Source organism: Nakaseomyces glabratus, chromosome H (assembly GCF_010111755.1).
Source record: "Nakaseomyces glabratus chromosome H, complete sequence".
NCBI lineage: Eukaryota > Fungi > Ascomycota > Saccharomycetes > Saccharomycetales > Saccharomycetaceae > Nakaseomyces > Nakaseomyces glabratus.
In genome coordinates this window covers 1,033,338-1,056,869 of record NC_088958.1, presented here as the reverse complement: position 1 = coordinate 1,056,869, position 23,532 = coordinate 1,033,338, and the positions used below count along the sequence as shown (strand labels likewise).

Genomic DNA, 23,532 nt, shown 5'->3' with positions numbered 1-23,532 from the left:
CACCCAGACCCCACAGCACCCAGACCCCACAGCACCCAGACCCCACAGCACCCAGACCCCACAGCACCCAGACCCCACAGCACCCAGACCCCACAGCACCCAGACCCCACAGCACCCAGACCCCACAGCACCCAGACCCCACAGCACCCAGACCCCACAGCACCCAGACCCCACAGCACCCAGACCCCACAGCACCCAGACCCCACAGCACCCAGACCCCACAGCACCCAGACCCCACAGCACCCAGACCCCACAGCACCCAGACCCCACAGCACCCAGACCCCACAGCACCCAGACCCCACAGCACCCAGACCCCACAGCACCCAGACCCCACAGCACCCAGACCCCACAGCACCCAGACCCCACAGCACCCAGACCCCACAGCACCCAGACCCCACAGCACCCAGACCCCACAGCACCCCAAACCCCACAGCACCCAGACCCCACAGCACCCAGACCCCACAGCACCCAGACCCCACAGCACCCACATTACACTCCATTACCTATATTTTAGGTTGCTTTACAACCATAATATTTTGTACATTTGTTATTATATGTTTTTCATTTATTCTTCTAATAAATAAGTGGTAATTGGTACTGATCATATGACAGTCACCTCACACAAATATCAGGTATCCCAAAGATGTTATGGGTTACACCATTTACATACTAACCTATAAACAATACACTTTCATTGAATTATATTTGGTAGTTGTAAATTATCATTCATCATGTAGTTGACATATATATTGTATACCATTCATTTTGTTATTCGTTGTCATATATTGGTTACTAAACAGTTACCATTATCATATTGGTATACTTGTATATTATAGTGTATGATAGTCTAAAAAGACATTTAATCATCTATTCAAAGGTATAGATTGATATTGTTATAGCTCTTGTTCATTTTCATATATCATTTGGATTTAGTATAAACTAGTAATCTTAAATCCCATTTATAGTGGAGCCTTAGATATATATGGACATATCATATACTCTACAAATGTCTTTTCATGAATGTAGATATACGGTATCAAATATGTACAGTGAACTTTTTAATCTATCTACATGATATTCAGGATTCCTTGTGGTGCATCTTATCATATTTCTAATAGCTCACTTTCCAGTTATCACCCAAAAATCCCTTCCTCATTACCAAAATATATATTTCTGGAACCCTACATAGCCCTAATTAACCCTAACTGTAATAACTATAAACCCTACTTACCCAGACAAATGAATGAAACACGAACCCTAATGCAGCCCTAAGAATTTTAGCATGCCCTATGTAACCCTAAAAAAGATGAAAATCTGTTCTCCAAAGATGTTTTTGTCTTCAACATAAATGTATCACAAACAGAAAAGTAATATTCTAGGTACAAATACTGCACAGATATTGTCGTATTCATAAGCATTTATAAATTCACACATGATATTGAATTGATGTGTGTTGTGTTGTGGAGGAACTCATTGTTTCAGGGATACATATAGGAATCCTACAAGGTCATAATAACTACATAATGATAACTACATCATCTCATGTTCATTGTGAAGTAAATGTTGATAAAGTAAATACTGGTGACAAGTGATCAAGGCATATATGGGAAAGTCAAGAAAACCTCATAAAATAGACTGGATTGTTCATTTCATCCTCCTGCATAGTATTCAACCAATGATATATTACAGTAGAAAAAGTCTTGAGTATTTCAATGGTTTCCACTCTTACAAGATTACAGTAATACATTACCATCTTAATATATACATAATATTATCCTATCTCACAATGCAAACCATGTATGTCTAACTCCCACCATCAATCCCATCAATGAATCTTGGTCAGAGTTCAGATTCAACCAGATGAACTGCAACATTTCAGGAAGAACTGTTGTTCTAGAGAAGAGTGGATTCTTGTACTTCAACAACGCATCGTTGAACACAACATCTCGCGTTTTTCGCAACTCTCAACCAGGCTGGGTAAATCAAATTGCTTTGTCGACTGTCTCGTAGAACGCAAGGTCTCGCGTTTTTCGCAACTTAGATATCTGGATTTGCAGGACTGAGCTGGGTCCCCTGTCAAAACAATAGCATTTCAGAACAGAGACATGCTACTGTGATTCCACCTTCTCAGACAAGGCTGTTTTTGTAGGAGAAAATGGTAAATAAAAGAGACTAGCTGCATGTATGAGGCACATATTAGATACATATTTGATTATGTTGCTTGTAAATAAGAATAAACAACCCTTGTTGTTTATTTATTGTAGATAGTGTACATTTCTGTGTTCAATTTGTGTATATTTTTTTATCATTTAAGAACTGTAATCTTATAATGTCCAACACTATACTCTCTCAAGTATTTATAACAAAATTTTAAATCATTTCAGTTTAGTTTACGCAACAGCTCCAAATATGGATTTACAATACAAGCTATTACGCACATAAAAAGCAATATCATCAGTAAAAACTCACCAATAAGTTTTGACTGGTAAAACCATGTACTGTAACTAATATTTACTATTTCTATTCCGGCACTCATATCTGTTTTAAACAATTGTAAAATCACAAAATTTGAAATTCATGTTTGGGTGCTGAAGTGCGCACTCTAAGAAAACTCTTCCACCACCTCCCTTCAACCAAATTGCCAACCCAGGGAAACCTTCCCTAGATGTTAGTAAAAAAGTCGGTACTCGTTCATGGATATAACAAAGGACATGTGAACATATATCGTATCCTGTACTGTTGTGGAAATTGTTGATATAATCTAAAACGATCTTGTGGATTAGTTAGTTCTTGTGTCCAGTGATACTTAGAAGACATAATGATAAGATATTAATTCAAAACTCTAACGGGTATATTATACAAAATTATACTGGTTATCCTTTTTCATTATACAGAATAAGATACTAGAACTTAGGTTTAACTTCATAGACTAATGGAGATAAGGACTCCTTTTATACCTTTTATCTTTAATAGACAAAGTTGTTCTAATAAGCCCTAACTCGATTTCTTTTCTGATCAGTAGTGTTTCAGGTGAACATTCTTTTCACCTGTAATATGATCATAGTCAGTTATCAGCCTAGTTATATTTTATCTTATTTATCTTGTCTTTGATAGGCTATCTCTGTACCAGTATGAGCGGTGCGCTACAGCCTTGTGCCATATTCGTGGCACAGTATGATCATATGATCATCTTCGTTTAGAATAATAAGTAGTTTTGAGTTTATCTCAACAGAAATGGGGGCTGGGTAACTTCGATTGGTCACGATATTTTTCGTCAAACAACTAAAGCAGATTGTTGAACAGGGTAACTTAACTTATCAGATGACTACTACCGTGCATTATCACATCTCGCGTTTTTCGCAGCATTTGAAGTTCAATTTCAGACCACAGGTTCAAATCCATGGTTAGCCAAGATATTATAAGAAACATCGACAACAGGAAGACGCACACAATACAATAATAAAGACATAAAACAACATAAAATTTTTTGGAAGAGAAAAGTACTTAAATTGTTAACTAATAATAAATAATATATACAAAAACTCTTCAGAATAATACTGCTCACATTATTAATATGAGATATAGAAAACATTACGTGGAACAAAAATAATAGCCCCAAATTACGAACAATAAATATAAACGGGGAGCTTCAGTTTTTTTTTTTACTTTAGTGTTTTTTCAGTTTTTTTTGTTTTTTGTTGGACTATAATCAGTCTTTTATTATCAATGTTCATATTGAAAGAAACAGCCTATCTAAAAATCATGGCTGGACGAACGTTTGTATTACTGTACATGTTGGGCATTCACAGAACAAATACACTTTAGATCATACCGACAACTATTACTGTAATAATGGAGAATAAAATACTAATTGAAGTGACTTTAATCGAAGCACCCTTACCCTGTAGGACAGAAGCTGTTTGCGTGCTGTTGAATCCACTGCCGATGTTGTTAACAGAGGAACCAGATGGTGATAGAACAGTCGTGGCAGCCTGTTGACGTGATGATGGTGCTTGTGCTTGTCCTTGTCCTTGTTGTTGGGCTTGTGAAGGTACAGAGTGTGGTGTTTGGCTACTATGAATACCATTGACTGGAGATGCAGTGTTCATTGGACTCTGAACAGATGGAGATCCAGATGGTACAATATTGCCTGCCGATTGGTGAACTGACCCAGAGCCACTACCACCGGCTGTGCCAGGAGCTTGTGTTGGCTTTTCGTTGCCAGACCCTTGGTCAGCCACATATTGTGACTGAGAATTCTGAGAATTGACAATACCACCTACACCTGCTGTTTCAGGAGCATTAAAACTAGCACCGGATACAGTGGTGACTGGTGCTGCACTTGAAACAGTGTTTCCATGACTCTGGCCACCTACGGTTTGGGTCACTGTAGAAACTATTGTGTGACCGTTAGAAACCACAGTGCTGGTGTAATCAGACCCAATATTTGCTTTAGAATTCAAAGGTGGGGGTGCATTGGTGATCGTGGTGGTTATTGTTGTAGGATTACCATTGGAGTCGGTAGTGGTGATATGCGAAATGACATCAGTTTCGGTACTGCCATTGCCCCTGTCGACTGTTGTAGTGTAGTCGACTTCACCTCCGACAGATACCGTGGAGACGGTTGTTGTACCTGTCCCGGTGACTCCATCATCGCCAATAGATGGGAAGTACGAAATTACAACAGTGGCTGTAGCAGTATTTGCACTCACAGTTGTCGTAGTGACTGGAGGCTGAGAGTAAGCAGGAGCAGAAGTGTATACACCCTCACCTACTTGATCATATGACATAACGGTCACAGTAGTGGTGACCGTCTGACCGATATCATTGGTCGTTGTAACATGAGATACAACAGCTGTAATCGTGTGACCATCAGAAACAAACACAGATGTGTAATCTGGTTCTTCTATTAAAGTCACAGTTGTTATGATCGTGGTAGGCTTGCCGTCAGAGTCCGTGGTGGTGATGTGCGAAACAAGGTCTGTCTCGAAGTCACCGTTGCCCTTGTCGATCGTCGTGGTGTAGTCGGCCTCGCCGCTCGGAGTGATGGTGGAGATAGTGGTGGTACCTGTACGGGTGACCCCATCCTCGCCCTCAGAAGGCGAGTAAGAGATCACAACCGTCTTGCTACTACCGTCGTCCTCCGTCACAGTGGTTGTCACAACTGGTGGCTGTGAGTAAGGTGGAGCAGACGTGTACACGCCGTCGCCTACCTGATCGAAGGAGGCCATCGTGGTGGTGTATGTAACAGTGTTACCGTCTGAATCAGTGGTGGTGATGTGGGAGACTACTTCTGTGATGGTGTGACCGTCGGAAGTAATGGTGGTGGTGTAGTCGGCCTCGCCGGCATCACTTGGCTTCAATGGGATGGTGGTGACGATGGTGGTAGGGTTGCCGTTGGAGTCCTTGGTGGTGATGTGGGAGACGAGGTCTGTCTCGAAGTCACCGTTGCCCTTGTCGATCGTCGTGGTGTAGTCGGCCTCGCCGCTCGGAGTGATGGTGGAGATAGTGGTGGTACCTGTACGGGTGACCCCATCCTCGCCCTCAGAAGGCGAGTAAGAGATCACAACCGTCTTGCTACTACCGTCGTCCTCCGTCACAGTGGTTGTCACAACTGGTGGCTGTGAGTAAGGTGGAGCAGACGTGTACACGCCGTCGCCTACCTGATCGAAGGAGGCCATCGTGGTGGTGTATGTAACAGTGTTACCGTCTGAATCAGTGGTGGTGATGTGGGAGACTACTTCTGTGATGGTGTGACCGTCGGAAGTAATGGTGGTGGTGTAGTCGGCCTCGCCGGCATCACTTGGCTTCAATGGGATGGTGGTGACGATGGTGGTAGGGTTGCCGTTGGAGTCCTTGGTGGTGATGTGGGAGACGAGGTCTGTCTCGAAGTCACCGTTGCCCTTGTCGATCGTCGTGGTGTAGTCGGCCTCGCCGCTCGGAGTGATGGTGGAGATAGTGGTGGTACCTGTACGGGTGACCCCATCCTCGCCCTCAGAAGGCGAGTAAGAGATCACAACCGTCTTGCTACTACCGTCGTCCTCCGTCACAGTGGTTGTCACAACTGGTGGCTGTGAGTAAGGTGGAGCAGACGTGTACACGCCGTCGCCTACCTGATCGAAGGAGGCCATCATGGTGGTGTATGTAACAGTGTTACCGTCTGAATCAGTGGTGGTGATGTGGGAGACTACTTCTGTGATGGTGTGACCGTCGGAAGTAATGGTGGTGGTGTAGTCGGCCTCGCCGGCATCACTTGGCTTCAATGGGATGGTGGTGACGATGGTGGTAGGCTTGCCGTCAGAGTCCTTGGTCGTGATGTGGGAGACGAGGTCTGTCTCGAAGTCACCGTTGCCCTTGTCGATCGTCGTGGTGTAGTCGGCCTCGCCGCTCGGAGTGATGGTGGAGATAGTGGTGGTACCTGTACGGGTGACCCCATCCTCGCCCTCAGAAGGCGAGTAAGAGATCACAACCGTCTTGCTACTACCGTCGTCCTCCGTCACAGTGGTTGTCACAACTGGTGGCTGTGAGTAAGGTGGAGCAGACGTGTACACGCCGTCGCCTACCTGATCGAAGGAGGCCATCGTGGTGGTGTATGTAACAGTGTTACCGTCTGAATCAGTGGTGGTGATGTGGGAGACTACTTCTGTGATGGTGTGACCGTCGGAAGTAATGGTGGTGGTGTAGTCGGCCTCGCCGGCATCACTTGGCTTCAATGGGATGGTGGTGACGATGGTGGTAGGGTTGCCGTTGGAGTCCTTGGTGGTGATGTGGGAGACGAGGTCTGTCTCGAAGTCACCGTTGCCCTTGTCGATCGTCGTGGTGTAGTCGGCCTCGCCGCTCGGAGTGATGGTGGAGATAGTGGTGGTACCTGTACGGGTGACCCCATCCTCGCCCTCAGAAGGCGAGTAAGAGATCACAACCGTCTTGCTACTACCGTCGTCCTCCGTCACAGTGGTTGTCACAACTGGTGGCTGTGAGTAAGGTGGAGCAGACGTGTACACGCCGTCGCCTACCTGATCGAAGGAGGCCATCATGGTGGTGTATGTAACAGTGTTACCGTCTGAATCAGTGGTGGTGATGTGGGAGACTACTTCTGTGATGGTGTGACCGTCGGAAGTAATGGTGGTGGTGTAGTCGGCCTCGCCGGCATCACTTGGCTTCAATGGGATGGTGGTGACGATGGTGGTAGGCTTGCCGTCAGAGTCCTTGGTCGTGATGTGCGAAACAACATCGGTCTCGAACTCGCCGTTGCCCTTGTCGATCGTCGTGGTGTAGTCAGCTTCTTCGCTTGGCTTCCATGGAATCGTGGTCACAATCGTGGTAGGCTTGCCGTCGGAGTCCTTGGTGGTGATGTGCGAAACAACATCGGTCTCGAACTCGCCGTTGCCCTTGTCGATCGTCGTGGTGTAGTCAGCTTCTTCGCTTGGCTTCCATGGAATCGTGGTCACAATCGTGGTAGGCTTGCCGTCGGAGTCCTTGGTGGTGATGTGCGAAACAACATCGGTCTCGAACTCGCCGTTGCCCTTGTCGATCGTCGTCGTGTAATCCGGTTCTTCAGATGGTGGGGCGTAGAGGTAGACTATCAATTCATTGGGATAGGACTGTACTCCAGAATATCCCTGCTGTTGTATACTTTTGCCATCGGAGTATTTAGTAGTGATATTATAGTTGTGGTCACCTATTACAGATATCGACTTTTTAGAATTGAGATTCATGACATTAATAATATTCTGGTTCGCTGTAGCTACTACATCCGTCTGATCGCCGCTGTATAAAAACATAAACCCTAGTGTTGGAGCTGGTATTCCTTTGTCCTCGTGAACAGCGAAATTAAGAAATGTTAAACCATCCTGACCTTCTGGCAGAACGATATAGTAGAGATAAAGTCCACCAGAGAATACAGGACCTTCGCTTAGATCAATGGTCATTGGAGAAACAACTGTATAACCTCTGTATCCTAAAGCGTGAAGCACTGTTTTAGTAGCTTTGAAAATATCGGCATAAACACTGACATAAGCTTGACAGTGTATATTACCAGTTAAAATGTACCGATAGCCCTCACCATCTTCAACAATTTGATCCGGACCGAGATCTACTCTCCACAGCTTATCATCAAAAGAGCCATCTACCGTGGTTTCACTTGTCAATACCTCGAGTGTACCTAATATGGATAATGGGGAGTTTATATTAGGGGCCTCAAATGTACCTCCGATATGAATAGCAGCAACCGAATCGGAATCAATTAGGCCCTCCGAAAGTTTAGGTAACTTAATAGTCATGGTACAGTAAGTGAAAATAAACACCCCTTTGCTACCAGTGTTGATATCGAATTTAAAATTACTGGATGCTGCCGACTGACTTTCATATTCTAAAGAGCTACCATCAAATATAAATTTTGAATCTTTACCTATTGTTACCTGACCATTGATAACCAACGAATATGGTTTTCCATGACCTGGAGGAGCATTGATCTTTAGAACAGAACGACTATTTAGAGAAATACCTTGGGGGAGCCGAATATCTGTAAAGTTGTTAAGCGTCACTTTAGCATTTAAGAGTTGCATTAGTTCGTCATCTTCAAAGATCTGTGACCCAAGCGTAGCACTGTCTATGATTATTTCTTGGTTCTGATATAACTTGGCGACTCCAAAAGCCCAGCAAGATATTAATGCAGCACTTGAAAATATACTTTTAAATCTCATGAGATAATGTAATTAGTAGAATGAGTTTACAAACCTATCAATTTTTCGTATTGAATGGTCTTGTAGATGGATATTTAGAATTCCTTTATCTGTCTTTTGTCACGTAATACAACAACAGGTCAAATGGATATACAAGATAAAAAAAAGTGGAGTGATTTTCGATGGAGGTTTACATATCATATATATAACGAGGAATTATTAAAATGACTGACCGGAAAACAAAAGTTGTCTCGATGTTTTACTTTGGGATGCACCGACATTTTATTGATTAGAGTTAGGACAGAAATTGTTGTCCATTATGGGGTTAATTATCTTGTGGTAATCTTTCTCCTAGTTCCATTCTGGGAAGTGCAACCGAAACAAGATTTTCAATAAAACGAAATTCTACCATCAGTTTGAATTAGTTGGTATTACTAAGTATCCCATACAATAACGGTAACCACGGAATCGTTTCCATGCCTGTTTTGGTCAGTAGAATATTCCAGTATGAGTAGGGCAACAATAAAGAAAACTGATGCCTCGTCTTGTTTAGTAATAGATGAAAGTCTCGCGGATGATATAGCTTTAACATATACAAACTATGACTAAGGAAGGTACGAAGAAAAGGTGAGATTCCGTCTTTGGGTGCATCGCGTACTCTTGGGCACAGTGAAGCTTTTTAGGATGATCGGATGCAAATTTCAGTATTACTAGTCTCTCTGGTTGGGACATTACAATTAGTAATATGAAGTGCTACGAGATATGTTAGCAACTAGTGGTTATGGTTTTGTGAGCTGCAAGATTCGTGTGTACACAAAAGTGGCGTGGGATGAAAAATTTTTATAGACTAGCCAATTAGAGGGGCGCACAAAAAAAGTCAACGAAACATTATTATGTGCCTCAGTTTCTGTGGGGGAGAAATACGTGGGATGAAATGGGAAAATTGAACAGTAGCTTAATAGGAAATGTCCTTCCGGGAAACAAAAGGGGGTTCATATTTCTGTAAGAAGAAAAGCAGTGAAACTGCGTATAGATTTTCCCGATTTTCGATTTTCCTCGCGCAAAGATTACCGGAAGCATATTCTGTGGGTGACAAGGGGTTGTGGTAAATCTTGGTTTTCCATTGTGTGTTAAAGGGTTTATTTTCACTGTTAAAAAATTTTCTACACTTTCCAAGAAGGAGAAGTAAATGTTTGGAGTTGACTCAGCGAAGTTTCATCAAAAGGAAAGAATGGAAGAAGTCATTTCAGGGATGAAAGTAGTAACCTACCTCTTGGGGGTGCATGGGCTTGGAACAAAAACTAGTCAAGTGTTGTTCATAGAAACCTTTGGGAATCACAAAGTGATAGTAAAAGCTGATTTAGCAAGATAGTTGGATAGTTTAATGTTTCAGGTAAATCCCAAAGGGTGTATCCTTTTTCAATATCTTCTATATTCAAATGCACTTGCGGGATATCTTTTCCCTACAGTTCGAATGCGCAGTCAATTTAATCTCTATGGCCAGGTTGTGAAGGTACGACTGTTGACCCTTGACCTCTCGGGCACCCGCGACTCACTTCACTGCACAGGCGCAAGTATTTCCACTAAATGCCTCGGTAAGAATATTGAAGGACCCCTAGAAGTACACCCGTTCCGGAATTCGCTTAAATGGGAATATCATACTATTTCGGATCATTTGCTCAATTAGGCAATACTTACTCTGATGCCAATAAATCACCCGCACCCATAGTTCCCGGTCGACGGGAGACCGGCGATATGAAGAAAAGTGGGCCCATTTTCCCAATCGGGAAATTGGGTGATTGTAAAAATTGCCGGTTTTTCAAATATCTTATAGAACAGCCCACGGTCGGAAAATCTTGGCATGTCTTCCGAGGAAAGCAGAGAAGACAATGGGTCATTTGCTAAATATTGTATCGATCAGTATTTCGTAGATACACTGTATCCTTTAGTCACACAGACAGTGCCACCATCTTGCAGGTACTGAAGTACATGTCCACATACCATATAGGTGTTTCTATATTTGATAAATCCTATACGGATTGCTATTTATTTGAACGAAAGAACCCACCAATTGGTATGTTAGTGATGACATCAATCAGCAATTACACAGTTTCAAGTTTTATCTTCTCTTCTGCAAACTTGTTCGATAAGCTCTAAGTTGCCAAAAAGGAAGTACCTTAAGCAGCAAATCAAGATGCAATTTCACTCCAATATATAATGAAATAGTATTGGTCATTGATTTATTATCTGCTTTGTCACCAGTATGTGAACGAAACACACCTTTAGGTGTATACAATATAGAAGAGTACCGGCTAGTCTGTTAGAAGTGTAGACAAAACCGAATATTTTTGCAAATGTGTTGTGCCCTTGATAAAAATTCACATAAATAATATATTGCCTTAAATTACGTATTCTCAGATTTTGATATTGTAATATAAATTTTTGAGAGTGACGTACGTGAAAGCTATAACAGAGACCAAATAAGCTTCTACCATTGTTAATAAAAAACAAAGTATATCAAAAACGAAATGCTATTATATATACAGGATAACATAAGCTTTTTGCAGATATGGCTGCACAAACAAAGGCAATAATAATTCGGTTTTTAATTTGGATTGTTCAGTATATCGAATTATATGACATAAACAGCTCATTTTAACAAAGCTTAGGAGATTCTATAAAAAACCGCAATATCTATTACACCCACATGAGTGAGCTAGTAACAAAAACATATATCTCAGTTATAGTTACATTATGTGTAGATTATACCCTGAGATCACTTGCAAGGAAATTAAGTTAAGTATAATATGAAAGCAAAGATGACTATTATTAATGCTCTATGTTCTGTTATAATTGGGAGGAATATTTTCATTAAGAGTGCCGATATTCTCTCATGAATTGTTTGCAAAATGGATATTAAGTGATTGTTATTGATAAAAAAAAAGAGCTGGGATAAAATAAATTGCACATTTTTATTGTTAAGAGAATTTCTTTTCTTGTTTACTTTAGTAAAAATTTTGCAACAGCGTAGCACCAAAGAAGCTATTACGTTATGTAAAACCAATAGATATTAGTATGGGTGTGACTTTGTTTACTAAAATATTTGATACAATCATCAAAAATTGGTAAAATTTCTTTCTAAAATACTTCAATGCTACACTTCACTTCAAAAATAAATTTATTGTTTTATCATCAGCACCAATAAAGCACCGAAGTTCTTATACCAAACAGTAATATGGGTATTTAGTGTCATGTATTTCTTCCATAATGGTTGTGAGTACACGATGTGATGTTGAATTTTCAAGTTCTACTTGGCTGACATGTAAAAGCACAAATAGCAAAACCCCGGATATTTTTCATCTTTTTGTCACAAGAGTGAGTAAATATGGCTTTTGAATTATTAAAAAGACATAATAATAACCAGAAAATAATTTACTGTTGGGTTTGAATGTAACTTTTATCTGTAAATACTCTTCAATTGAATCAAACACTCAAACAATTGATCAGTAATATAAACTGCAAAGGTTTTATGCTCGTGAGCATAGTGTATATCATTAATTGGTAATTTCAAGTTCTATTGGGGTTATTATCGGGCGCATAAGACTATACCAATACTTAGTTATTATTGGTAGGTCTTGAAGATTGAAGAAGGCACTTATGTGAGAATTGATTTCTATACAGGGCATTCTAGCTTGTCGTTATAAGTATTTCATATAAAATATTGAGTCTAACTAGGTTCACATATTTTATTCAAGGTTTCCCTACGTTAGCAAGGACACTATTTGCTTATAATTGTGCATTCTCTTATTTTTGGAAGATCTTTCTGAAGAATTAGTTCTATACTTAGCGCTAAATTTACTACACATAGAAACTTTTCTGGTAATGAATACTCATCTTAGGAACGGCAATATGGAAATAAACATTAAATCACGATACAAAGCTGACAATGAAATATCATGTTCGAAATGTAATACACACTGTAATTGTAGATAACATTTAATTTGGTGGGATCTTCAATAAACTGAAAGTTCCTATCGAATTCTTAGTTGCTATTTTTTGTGTTTTCGTGGATATATTGATTCATAATATAAATATTTAATTGTTGTCGAGGAATCTGAGAGGCTTATTTCCAAAGTCGTTATAAGTTTTTGTAACAACTCTAGAAACTTGCAAGAGTTCTATTTCCACAGCTACAAAACTTCATTTATTAGTACTCATCATGAAAGCAAGCTATACATTTCTAGGTTAAAAAACAAATGTTTTGTTTATGTTGCTCCTTCTACGAGTTACTGATGTTGCTTATTTATCAAATTAATATTTTGCTCTTTTAATATTGATTTAACACAACAATGAGACTAAAAATTTCCTATTGCTGATATATATTTCACGTTTCGTCACTGCCTAAGGACTGCATTAATACATTTCAAGCCAATAAAATTTATAAGAACAAATTATTTTTAATATTTACTATCTAGGTTACAGCAAACTTTCGAATGCATTTCTTTTTTCATCTAGAATCCCCCATCAGGTTAAAGAGTAACTGTTTGTACCACCTCAAATTAAAAGCTTCGTATTTCTATTCTCATACTAATAATAGATCAAAATACGTATAAATGAAATAATCAGTGTCATTGTAAGACTAAGAAGAAGTTAGATTGATTACAACATAAAATATTTCCTATTTGCTGTTTTTTGATCATATTAAAAACGTACGCAAAAAAGACTATAGGATCTAAAATTATAAGATTACAGATATCACGGTTAATGAACTTGCTTTTTAAATGGCTATTAAGAGGATGACCAGAACATAACCGATTTTATTTTAAACTTTTGTAGGTTGGGTGATTTTTGTGAGATGGAGACGTTCTAATCTTCACATTTCCTTATACTGATAGTTTGTGAAAAAAATATGTAGATAGTATTGGCTTTAAAGGTATTAGCAGACTCAATCTAGAGTGACTAAAACTCCTCGAAAGTCGACAGTTAGAGTGCATAATAACTATACCTGTTTCATATTGTGGAAACCTTACATCTTTAGAATCCGTAAATGTTGGTGTATGATATATCACCATTAATATAGATATATGTGCATTTCGACTATCTACACATTTCATTTTTGCCCACCACTATTGAGTAAAGGTTACTTGAGTAAGGATGTTTTATGTTTGAATTAAATTGTATAAGAGTTTCTATTTACTGCTGTAGGAACTAAAGTGGTAATACCATACCATAATGAATCTATGTTAGTGAAATTTTTCCTAACTATAATTCTCCAAGCCAGAACTTTCTTTAAAATTCCTCGATGATGAAGAAAATATACTTCAATTACATATCCAGGATCATATGGTAGATAGTCATTTCTTTTATCTGTGAAGTGGTATTATTATGGTGCTCTAAGTTAACCACATGCTAGTATTTTCTAAATTCTTATTACAGAATGTAAATAGGTTTGATATAATTTCAATATGTTTTTGCTTAAAGTTTACGAACATTGAGAAGTTACTGACATTCTCTACATGAAACTAATTACATCAAAAAACAATAAATACTAAATTACTTATTAATTGATTTCAGAGTTCTTATGACATATTGTTTTTATCCAAGATCAAATACATCACAGAAACTTTCAATCTTCTAGCTTCTTGTTCCCCAACATAGAATATTGAGTAACTAAAAGCAAACTTCTGTAACAATGTTTAGTACAAACAAATTTATATCTCAAGTTCTAGAACATATTCGATTAGAAGCACTTAATATATCAGGAGCTCATGTAGTTCCGTATTAGGATTAATGAAACTTTAATTGACTGAATCATGTTTGTTTGGTTGATTGGTAGTTTGGAAGTATGTTATTAATTTTTCATATATCAAATAATTAATAATGTTATAATATGTAGAATATCATAGCGGGTTCCTTTTTAATTTTGCTGCATGATTTCAAAAAAAAGATTCCTTTTTTCAATTATTCTGTTGCATATCTATGTAATTGTTTCGTTCAAATTAAATGAGTATTTTTCTGTAATTTTACGAAACAAGAGAAGTATGTTGCCCATAATATTTTACCAATCGTAGTAACAAGGACGGAAATTAAGTTGAAGGTGTCATCTTAACTCAGGACTGGAGAAACACCCAGAAATGTTCTGGAACAAGTATTTGATTGACTCATCTCGCTGCTAAAAAAGTTTGTATTGATATATTGGATATTACACGTCATTATATGTATTAGTACTTTGCTCGGTTGTGAAATAGTAATAAAATAGAATATGTTCCTATGTCTGAGATCTGAACGGTACTATGTGATTACCTACTGAAGCAAATTTGTAACTGTAGAATCAATAGTATCAAATTGTCATATATTATTACACTAGATGATATGATAAATGGATAGAAGATACCTTGAACTTATTAAAATAGAATAACCATGTATATGAAGTCTCAGAAGAGTAGTTGATTGCTTGCAAAGGCAATCAATAATTTTCAGTGATTGTATTTAATCTGCAGTTTGATTCGAAGCATATTCTACCCTTATTTGCTTTGAAAGTCACAATGATCTTTTCTCAAACAAACCACAAATAACATTTTGTTTCATTATACATCTTTCTTTGTTGATGAATAGATGTCAGTTGCAATGTAATGTTATATAAAATTAAATTTTCAAAAGCAATCGATAACTTTCTTAAAATTAAATTTTAAAGAAAAATCTCAATCTCTGATAAAATAATTAGTATGTTAAATTGCTTACTGTTTTTTTCAATCATCGCATATCAATTGAAAAGTAGCAGAAATAAATCAATATAGGATTGTTTCATACATATTGTGGCACGTTCCAATTTATGTTGCTAGTTTCCCCTAAAGTCTAATCGAATAGCGCATTTATATGAGATAACATCAATACTCCAATTGCCATAGGTAATACAATAGTTCAGTCCTTCTAGAAAAAATAAGTTTCTCTTTATTGTAGATACCTTGAAACTGTTTTGCATAAAGAACAAAATTCATGTTCAGCTTTTTACTGATCTGGTTATCACATAGGTAATGTGGTAAATAATAGCTTACTATTGTTCAATACCAACTATTTACATATAATTATAAAGGGTCATTTTGAACATCATATATACGGTGTTAAATTTTTTTGGATAGCTTAGCAGCTCTTGTAGACTTACAAAGTATGATTGTTCAACTATGAAGTAATGATGAGATTAGTAGATGATTGTTTTTTATTCATGTAGTCAATTTGATTGGAGTTATCGATCAAAAATAGCCCTTCTCCAAAAATATGTAAAAGAACTCTTTCCAATGATATGACAAGTTTTTTTCACAATTCATACTAATCTTTGTACTTTTTTTATAAGTTGTGGTTTACTCCTTGAATTTTTGAAATTATATAAAAAATGAAAATCCATACTGATTCAAAAAAATTTCTAATTAAAAAGCTTCGACCCTACCTTTGCAGAAAGATTGGATATTGAAAACACTATTACATTTAATGACTCCCTATACTCTACTATATAGTTTTGTTTTTGTTTCCAGCTACTTCTGATATAAGATACAGGGTTTTCGACTGCCTTTTTTCATCGCATAATTAAAATCAGTTTACCAAATACAATGAAGTCTACCCTCTTTGATAAAACAATTTAATTTACCTATTGGTTCTATGATATTCTACTTATGTGGCCGTCTCACAGATACGAAATAATTCACATGATATATATTTTCTGGCCATTTAAACAGTGATTAATAGATCATGACCAATGGTGTATTGTGTTGGTATATTGGTTACGTATATGAAAATCCTATAATCTGATTACTAAAGTTAGATATCTGTAATAATTGTTTATTCATTACAATATTGTTAAAAAATGGGTATTAGCGAAAAACTGAACTATACAGCATTTCAATTGTTGTGGTCATTTTAAGACACTGACTCTAGTATCAAACGCGTGAGAAATAAATTGTATTTCATGACCTAAATGTCATGGAAAGTCGTATTCTGGAGCATACTGATAACGGCTACTTCAAGCTTGCTTTGTACTTCAGTAAATCATGGCTCCCTATTTGTGCTGAGTGCATATGAACGTTCCTCAAACAGTTCTCTAGTGATTTTAAGAGTACTAGATAGGCAACAAAAAGTAATGAAAGATTTAGTTACAGATATCACAAGAGTATAAGAAGCTATAACTACTGAATAGATACATAGCAATTGTAGATTGTCATTTTTGTTTACGTACAATACCCATTTGACCATATTCTTGCCCTACTGGTTTCATAGGTATTGAATCTTCACTTACAGTAATAAATATGTATGGAAAGGCAGATTCTAATGGTATACAGTGTATGTTTTCGTTATACTCAGCAGTTTTTTAACACTGTTCTTTAGCACCTACTTTTTTTGCAATTATCATTTATTGTACTTCTTAAACTTAGATTGCTTAAATAATGACCTCCAGTATAAAACCTAAGTTAGTATACTAATATTACTCAGGATTTTTGAATAACTTAACTGATTTTTCAACAAATTTTAATACTAATGTTACAATGTAGTTCAGGAAATACGATATTTATTATATTAACATGTTCTACCATTTCGCGAACTATAAAATAAAAATTTTGCTGATAATTGTTTCTCCTATATTTGACAGTGCCAAACCAGTTCTTCAAGATTTTATGGTCAAGCAAAGAAACGATAAAGCTAACCTTATCTAGTCGTCTTCAGGCAGCTACGACATACCCAACACATAATGTACCATGCAGAATCCCATCAATTCGTTTTGTGTATGCGCCCCAACGCCTTGAATCATTATCACTTATTATTCAGTCCAATAGCCGGGTAAGTATTGTTCCCATTTTTTCACTTATCGTTCGTACTGCGTGGGGTAGCCAAGTTTAGCATTGCTTGTCTGAAAAATTTTTTGGCGAACCTGAATTTTGGCATCGAGAAGGGAACGATCACGTAGTTTTGCTTAGATGTTCTTGTCTCTTGGGTAATGCGGAAGTGGATTCTGGTGGCCATCGAGTAGCCGAGCAGTGTTAGCTTATCAATTGCGTCGGCACCTTGCTTGTTTTCAAGTCCGTGTTATACATTATTTTGAGAAGTTGTATTCCGAACATTATTAATTGGACGTATTCTTGAAAAGACAAGAGAAGGCGCGTTTACTTATAGGGATATATAGCATTGGAATCCCAGCATAATTGGTAGCGTAAGCAGGAACTGAAATAGTATATAATAATGTCTGAAGAGATTAAGAACGAGGTCATTGAGACCCCTGAAGAAGTAATTGAGAAGCCAGAAGAAGTATCCCAAGAAGTTGAAGGCGATAACGCTTCTCAGGAGAACGATGATGATAAGCCATCGGTTGTTCCAGCATCTGCTACTAAAGGTGGTAGAGAAACTTCTGACAGAGTCCTATATGTTGGTAACTTGGACAAGTCTATCACTGAGGACCTTTTGAAGCAATATTTCCAAGCTGGTGGACCAATTCAAAATGTCAAAATCATCGAAGACATGAAGAACGAATATGTCAATTATGCCTTTGTTGAATACATCAGATCCCATGATGCAAATGTTGCCTTGCAAACTTTGAACGGTGTTCAATTAGAAAACAAGACTTTGAAGATTAACTGGGCTTTTGAGACACAACAAGCCGCCGAAAATGACGACACTTTTAACTTATTTGTCGGTGACTTGAACGTTGATGTCGACGATGAAACTTTGGCAGGTACTTTCAGAGAGTTCCCAACTTTCATCCAAGCTCATGTTATGTGGGATATGCAAACTGGTAGATCCAGGGGCTATGGTTTCGTCTCTTTCTCTAATCAAGAAGAGGCACAAAAGGCCATGGATGCTATGCAAGGTAAGGATTTGAGCGGTAGACAAATCAGAATTAATTGGGCTACCAAGAGAGAAAGAAACATGGGTAATAACTTTGGGAACAACCGCGGTAGTCGTGGTGGTAACTTCCGCCCATACGGTAACCAAGGTCACCATAACAGAAACAACAGAAATATGATGCCTCCTGCCATGGGTATGCCAATGGATGGTTTGATGCCAATGCAGCAAGGCCAGCAAAATGGTCAGCAACCAAATGTCCAGCAACAGCAACCAATGGTTCCACCACCTGTCAACCCACAAGCTATTGAAGATATGATTAGAAGAGCTCCACCAAGAGTTACCACTGCTTACATTGGTAACATTCCTCATTATGCAACTGAAGCCGACTTGATTCCTCTTCTACAAAACTTTGGTTTCATCTTGGATTTCACTCACTATCCTGAAAAGGGATGTTGTTTCATTAAGTATGATACCCACGAGCAAGCAGCTGTTTGTATCGTAGCTCTAGCTAACTTCCCATTCCAAGGCAGAAATTTGAGAACTGGTTGGGGTAAGGAGAGAACCAACTTCATGCCACCTCAAGGTGCTCCAGGTCAACAAATGCCAGTTATGATGGATCCATCCCAAGCTCCTCCAGCTCCTCAGTAAGTGATAGAATTTGAATTGAAGCGGAGGGAATAAAAATACACTCCAGTTTCTGTATATTTGCTGATTTTTTTTCATTTTTTTACTGATATTAGTCATCTACCTTTTTATTACGGCTATTGATGATTGGATAAATCACAAAATAAGGATGCATTTTTCATTTTAATTTTCGTTATTATACTACCATCTACTACGATTACATCTTTTTCTCTATGATATTTCACAGGAACTCTGAAGATAATGTTTTTTTTTTCCTTTTTATCTTTTAAAGAAATTAAAGTTTACTTATTCCATATGCTTTTTCATTCAATTTTTTTGTTTTTGGAAAGAATGGAAGCTATTTTTTATCTCAATTATATCTTTTGTACTGCAGGATTTCTACTATTATTATGAATTTTTGTTTTTACTTCTAAGTCAAGGGTATACACCTTTTAGTTTTTCCATTGTGTTAAAGCAATGATGCATGTATTTATCAGATGATGAGCATATTGTATTATTTGTTTTTATTATGAAAGTTCTATCATATTCATCTAAAAACACAAGTTTTGAAATCTTCCGGTCATTAACATACTTTTTATATTAGTGTAATGGCGATTTCATTCAACTTGGCAAGTGATAGCATTAGCATTAGAAGGACTTGAATAGTGCTTCCATTGCCATATTGTAAAGTGTTTTGGATTGCCTAAATTAAAATAGGTGTCTTATATAAAAAATTACTTAGATTCGACTTTCCTTACTGTAGTAGCATTCTTGTTCCTTCTGCCAATTTCTTCTGATGATCATTCAAGTGAGAGGCATGTCTCTCCTGCTACTTGCAGAGTAAGAAACGTGATATTTCGTGACTTATGATGATAAATTTTTTGGCATTATTATCCTAAATCGAGTTTCTGTGAGCTGCCATCCAAGTACATAACAGACAGTTTTGTTTGATTGCTTCTTATCAAATTGTCAGTTTAACGAATAACATAGTGCTCTCTGTCTTATAACAGGTAATTGAAAATAAGTACGTAGTTGGCTATTTACCGATCGAATAATCGATTCAAAGCTACGTTTTACTGAAATTTTAACTATAAAGAAGAGTGTCGAGGAAACGGCACAGTCCAGTTTATTTGAAATACTTTTCAGCCCGTGGTTCATCTGTGGATTCAGTGTATCCTCTATTAAATTCCTAGCTCGAATCCTAGGTTTTACAGCAGACAGTTGTCTTTCTGTTTGCAAAGTTAAAACATTAAAAATTTTTGCATGGGTGTTGCCAATATTGAATATAAAGTTCTCAAGTACATACCCTTTACCATTCCCATTTACGAGTTTGTTACAAGATCCTATTTGACAGCAATTGGTTTAATAATCTTAACATATTTTTTATTATTTATCTATAAGACTGGGGATCAATCAATCAAAGCAAGAATGAACGAGTTTGGTAGAAATTTAAAAGACGCTGGTAATAGCGCGTTGCGTCGAATGGCACCAAATAGCAATTATTTTTCAAATATTGATGAGCAAATCTTGCAAAGAGGAGGCTATGTGGGTGGTTTATTGAATGACGGTAACTTCTGTTTTATGAATTCAGTTATTCAATCTTTAGCTTCTTCAAAAGAATTACTAAAATTTTTAGATGATGAGATCATTGGAAGATATGAAAGTCTTGAGAAGGATTTAGTTGCTGATGAAGATTCTGTATCAGAGTCAAATGAGCAAAACGGTAAGAAACAAAAGGCTAGTAATGGGAAAGTTTATGGGAAGTCTAAAAAGAAACATAATAGGTCAGTCGACAATGGTGATAATGACACAGAGCCTGATATTCAATTTACTATTGCGTTTAAAGAATTATTAGACAAACTTAACTATAAGTATTATAAAGAAAGGCCTTATTTTAAAACTAATAGTATGGTGAACAAAATGTCCAACTCTCCAAAGAAGAGTATGTTAATGGCCTATGATCAAGAAGACGCTCAAGAATTTTTCCAAACTATTTTATCTGAATTGGAAAAGAATATCAAGACTCTAGAATCTAGAAAAGATGACAAGACACCAGTACCAGCTAAAAATTTATCCGAAGATGATATGATAGGTCAGGCACATCTAGGACGCATGGGTACTGTATATATTCCATCAGAGCAAATTGATCCTAATTCATACACTGAGGGAAGTACAGAAAAATCCTTCACCCCTTTCAAATTGGTTACACCATTGGATGGTATTACAGCTGAAAGAATTGGGTGCTTACAGTGCGGTGAGAATGGTGGGATAAGGTATTCTGTTTTCTCCGGCCTCAGTTTGAACTTACCCAGCGAGAATATTGGAAGTACGTTAAAATTATCTTCACTTCTTAACGAGTGGATAAAACCAGAAATCATTGAAGGAGTCGAATGTAATCGTTGTGCATTGGAAGCAGTACGTGAACATCTCCTGTCCCAGATGAAGGAAATTGACGGATCTGCTAACACTCCTGCAAAGTTAGTAGATGCTATGAGAACACGTTTGGCAGAGTTAGAAGAAACTTTAAAGAAACCAGTTATTGATGACGATGATTACAAAAAGCTTCACACAGAAAATATGGTAAGAAAATGCTCTAAATCAAAGCAAGTTGTAATTTCAAGACCTCCTGCCTTGCTTTCTATTCACATTAATAGATCAGTCTTTGATCCAAGAACTTATATGATAAGGAAAAATAACTCGAGGGTCTTGTTCAAATCTAGAATGAACCTTGAACCTTGGTGCTGTGATATCGATGAAATCAATCTGGATGCCCGTCTTCCTATGTCAAAAAAGCAAAAAGTTGTGGAATCCAGTGAAGATGAAAATATCGGCGGTGACTATTATAGTAAGCTTCACCAAAAATTTGAAAAAGCATTTGAGGATGAGGACGAAGAGGAATATGATGATGAGGATGAAGAATACAATAATGGCATATACGAATCTAGAAACGTAAGTGAATATGATCCACTGAATGGTGAACTGTCCTCTGACTACTCTGAAGAAGATGAGATATCCTCTGATGAAGAAGTTGATGCATTAGGCAATACAATTCCAAAAAAGAAAACTGTTACTTTGAATGATGGCTCATTAACAGAAATTTCAGTTGCAAATGGCAATATTGTGGATGGTGATGGTAATGAAGATAATAGTGAAAATGAAGATGACGATGATGATGATGATGATGGTGATGAAAATTACACAGATAATGATGCTGAAGATGATGAAGCAGTTGATTCTGACGAGAGTAATAGATCGCAAGATGCTGTTCAAGCGCCACCCATTAATCTAGCTCCACGTTACTCGACTGTAAACCCAAGCCCACTAACATATGCTTTGCGTTCTGTGATTGTTCATTACGGAACACACAATTATGGTCATTATATCGCATATAGAAAATTCAGAGGAGTATGGTGGAGAATATCAGATGAGAGTGTGTATGTCGTTGATGAGGCAGAGGTCTTGTCAACTCCTGGTGTGTTCATGTTATTCTATGAATATGATTACGATGAGAAAACAGGCCGTATGAAGGACGATATTGAATATGAGTTCCAATTGCATAACGCGGAAAATGGCGGAAATAAAAATGATACGGAAGAAAATCTTGATCAATCTGAATTGGAAAAAGAATCTGACTGATATCTCTTATTTGAGGTACCTCTTTTAGATAATAGAATGCGTTTTTATTTTCAAAACAGAAACATATATACTGTATCACATATTTACTTGAATATAGAAACTTAAAAGAGTATATTGTTTAATTCATATAAAAAAACAAAATCATCAATAAATGATCTGTATAAGCCGATGATTTTATTTGCCCATGTGAATGTCTATAAATTTTGTCATGGTGTATGCTACTAACAGATATGTACTGCATTGACAGGAGGTGAGCCAAAATGTTCTAACAGACAGCATGGAATTATATCTGCTATGCTAAAGAACTAACGCAATTTGTCTTAAACAAATCCTTCGTATGCTTCGGAAGACTTCCCGCCAAATTTTTTTATTCTTTGTTGTTCTTCTTTGGCCTCCTCTTTTCTGTCTTCATCTATAAGCTCATCAATATCAAAGTCAAAATTGTTAGGATCTTGGTCATATCTTGAAAGTACTCTTCTTTTTAAACCTGTTTTTGAATCTATGTCGAACTCACCTCTCTTGGAGACATGACTGGACTTGCCATCACTTTCGTCGTTTTTATCCTTCAGGGAGAAGTTCAAAGCGACACTTTTATCTAATTTATTTTTGAGCTTCTCTCTCCTGGAATCTGGACTCTTTTTATTTGATACAGCAGCTTTTTGTATACTATATGAACCAATACCTGAGAGCCATGGTAACACCAGGATAAATAAGACAACGATAACCAGAACAATTAGAAACTTGAAGAAGTCCATGTTTGAAA

At 37.5% G+C, this 23,532-nt stretch overlaps 4 protein-coding genes across 4 annotated transcripts; 2 read left to right on the top strand and 2 right to left on the bottom strand.

Moving 5' to 3' along the window:
- Positions 1-3,821: 3,821 nt before the first annotated feature.
- On the bottom strand, positions 3,822-8,702 carry AWP13 (the record flags this gene model as incomplete). Its single annotated transcript, XM_447260.2, has 1 exon — positions 3,822-8,702. One exon carries the CDS (start codon positions 8,700-8,702, stop codon positions 3,822-3,824), a length of 4,881 nt encoding a protein of 1,626 aa, XP_447260.2.
- A 9,204-nt stretch (positions 8,703-17,906) lies between these two features.
- Positions 17,907-19,157, top strand: PUB1 (Pub1p; the record flags this gene model as incomplete). The annotated part of the gene is made up of 1 exon (XM_447259.1): positions 17,907-19,157. One exon carries the CDS (start codon positions 17,907-17,909, stop codon positions 19,155-19,157), a length of 1,251 nt encoding a protein of 416 aa, XP_447259.1.
- Positions 19,158-20,396: 1,239 nt separating this feature from the next.
- UBP1 (ubiquitin-specific protease UBP1) lies at positions 20,397-22,769 on the top strand (the record flags this gene model as incomplete). Its single annotated transcript, XM_447258.1, has 1 exon — positions 20,397-22,769. One exon carries the CDS (start codon positions 20,397-20,399, stop codon positions 22,767-22,769), a length of 2,373 nt encoding a protein of 790 aa, XP_447258.1.
- A 320-nt stretch (positions 22,770-23,089) lies between these two features.
- EXP1 (Exp1p) lies at positions 23,090-23,524 on the bottom strand (the record flags this gene model as incomplete). Its single annotated transcript, XM_447257.1, has 1 exon — positions 23,090-23,524. One exon carries the CDS (start codon positions 23,522-23,524, stop codon positions 23,090-23,092), a length of 435 nt encoding a protein of 144 aa, XP_447257.1.
- Between the last annotated feature and the right edge of the window lie 8 nt (positions 23,525-23,532).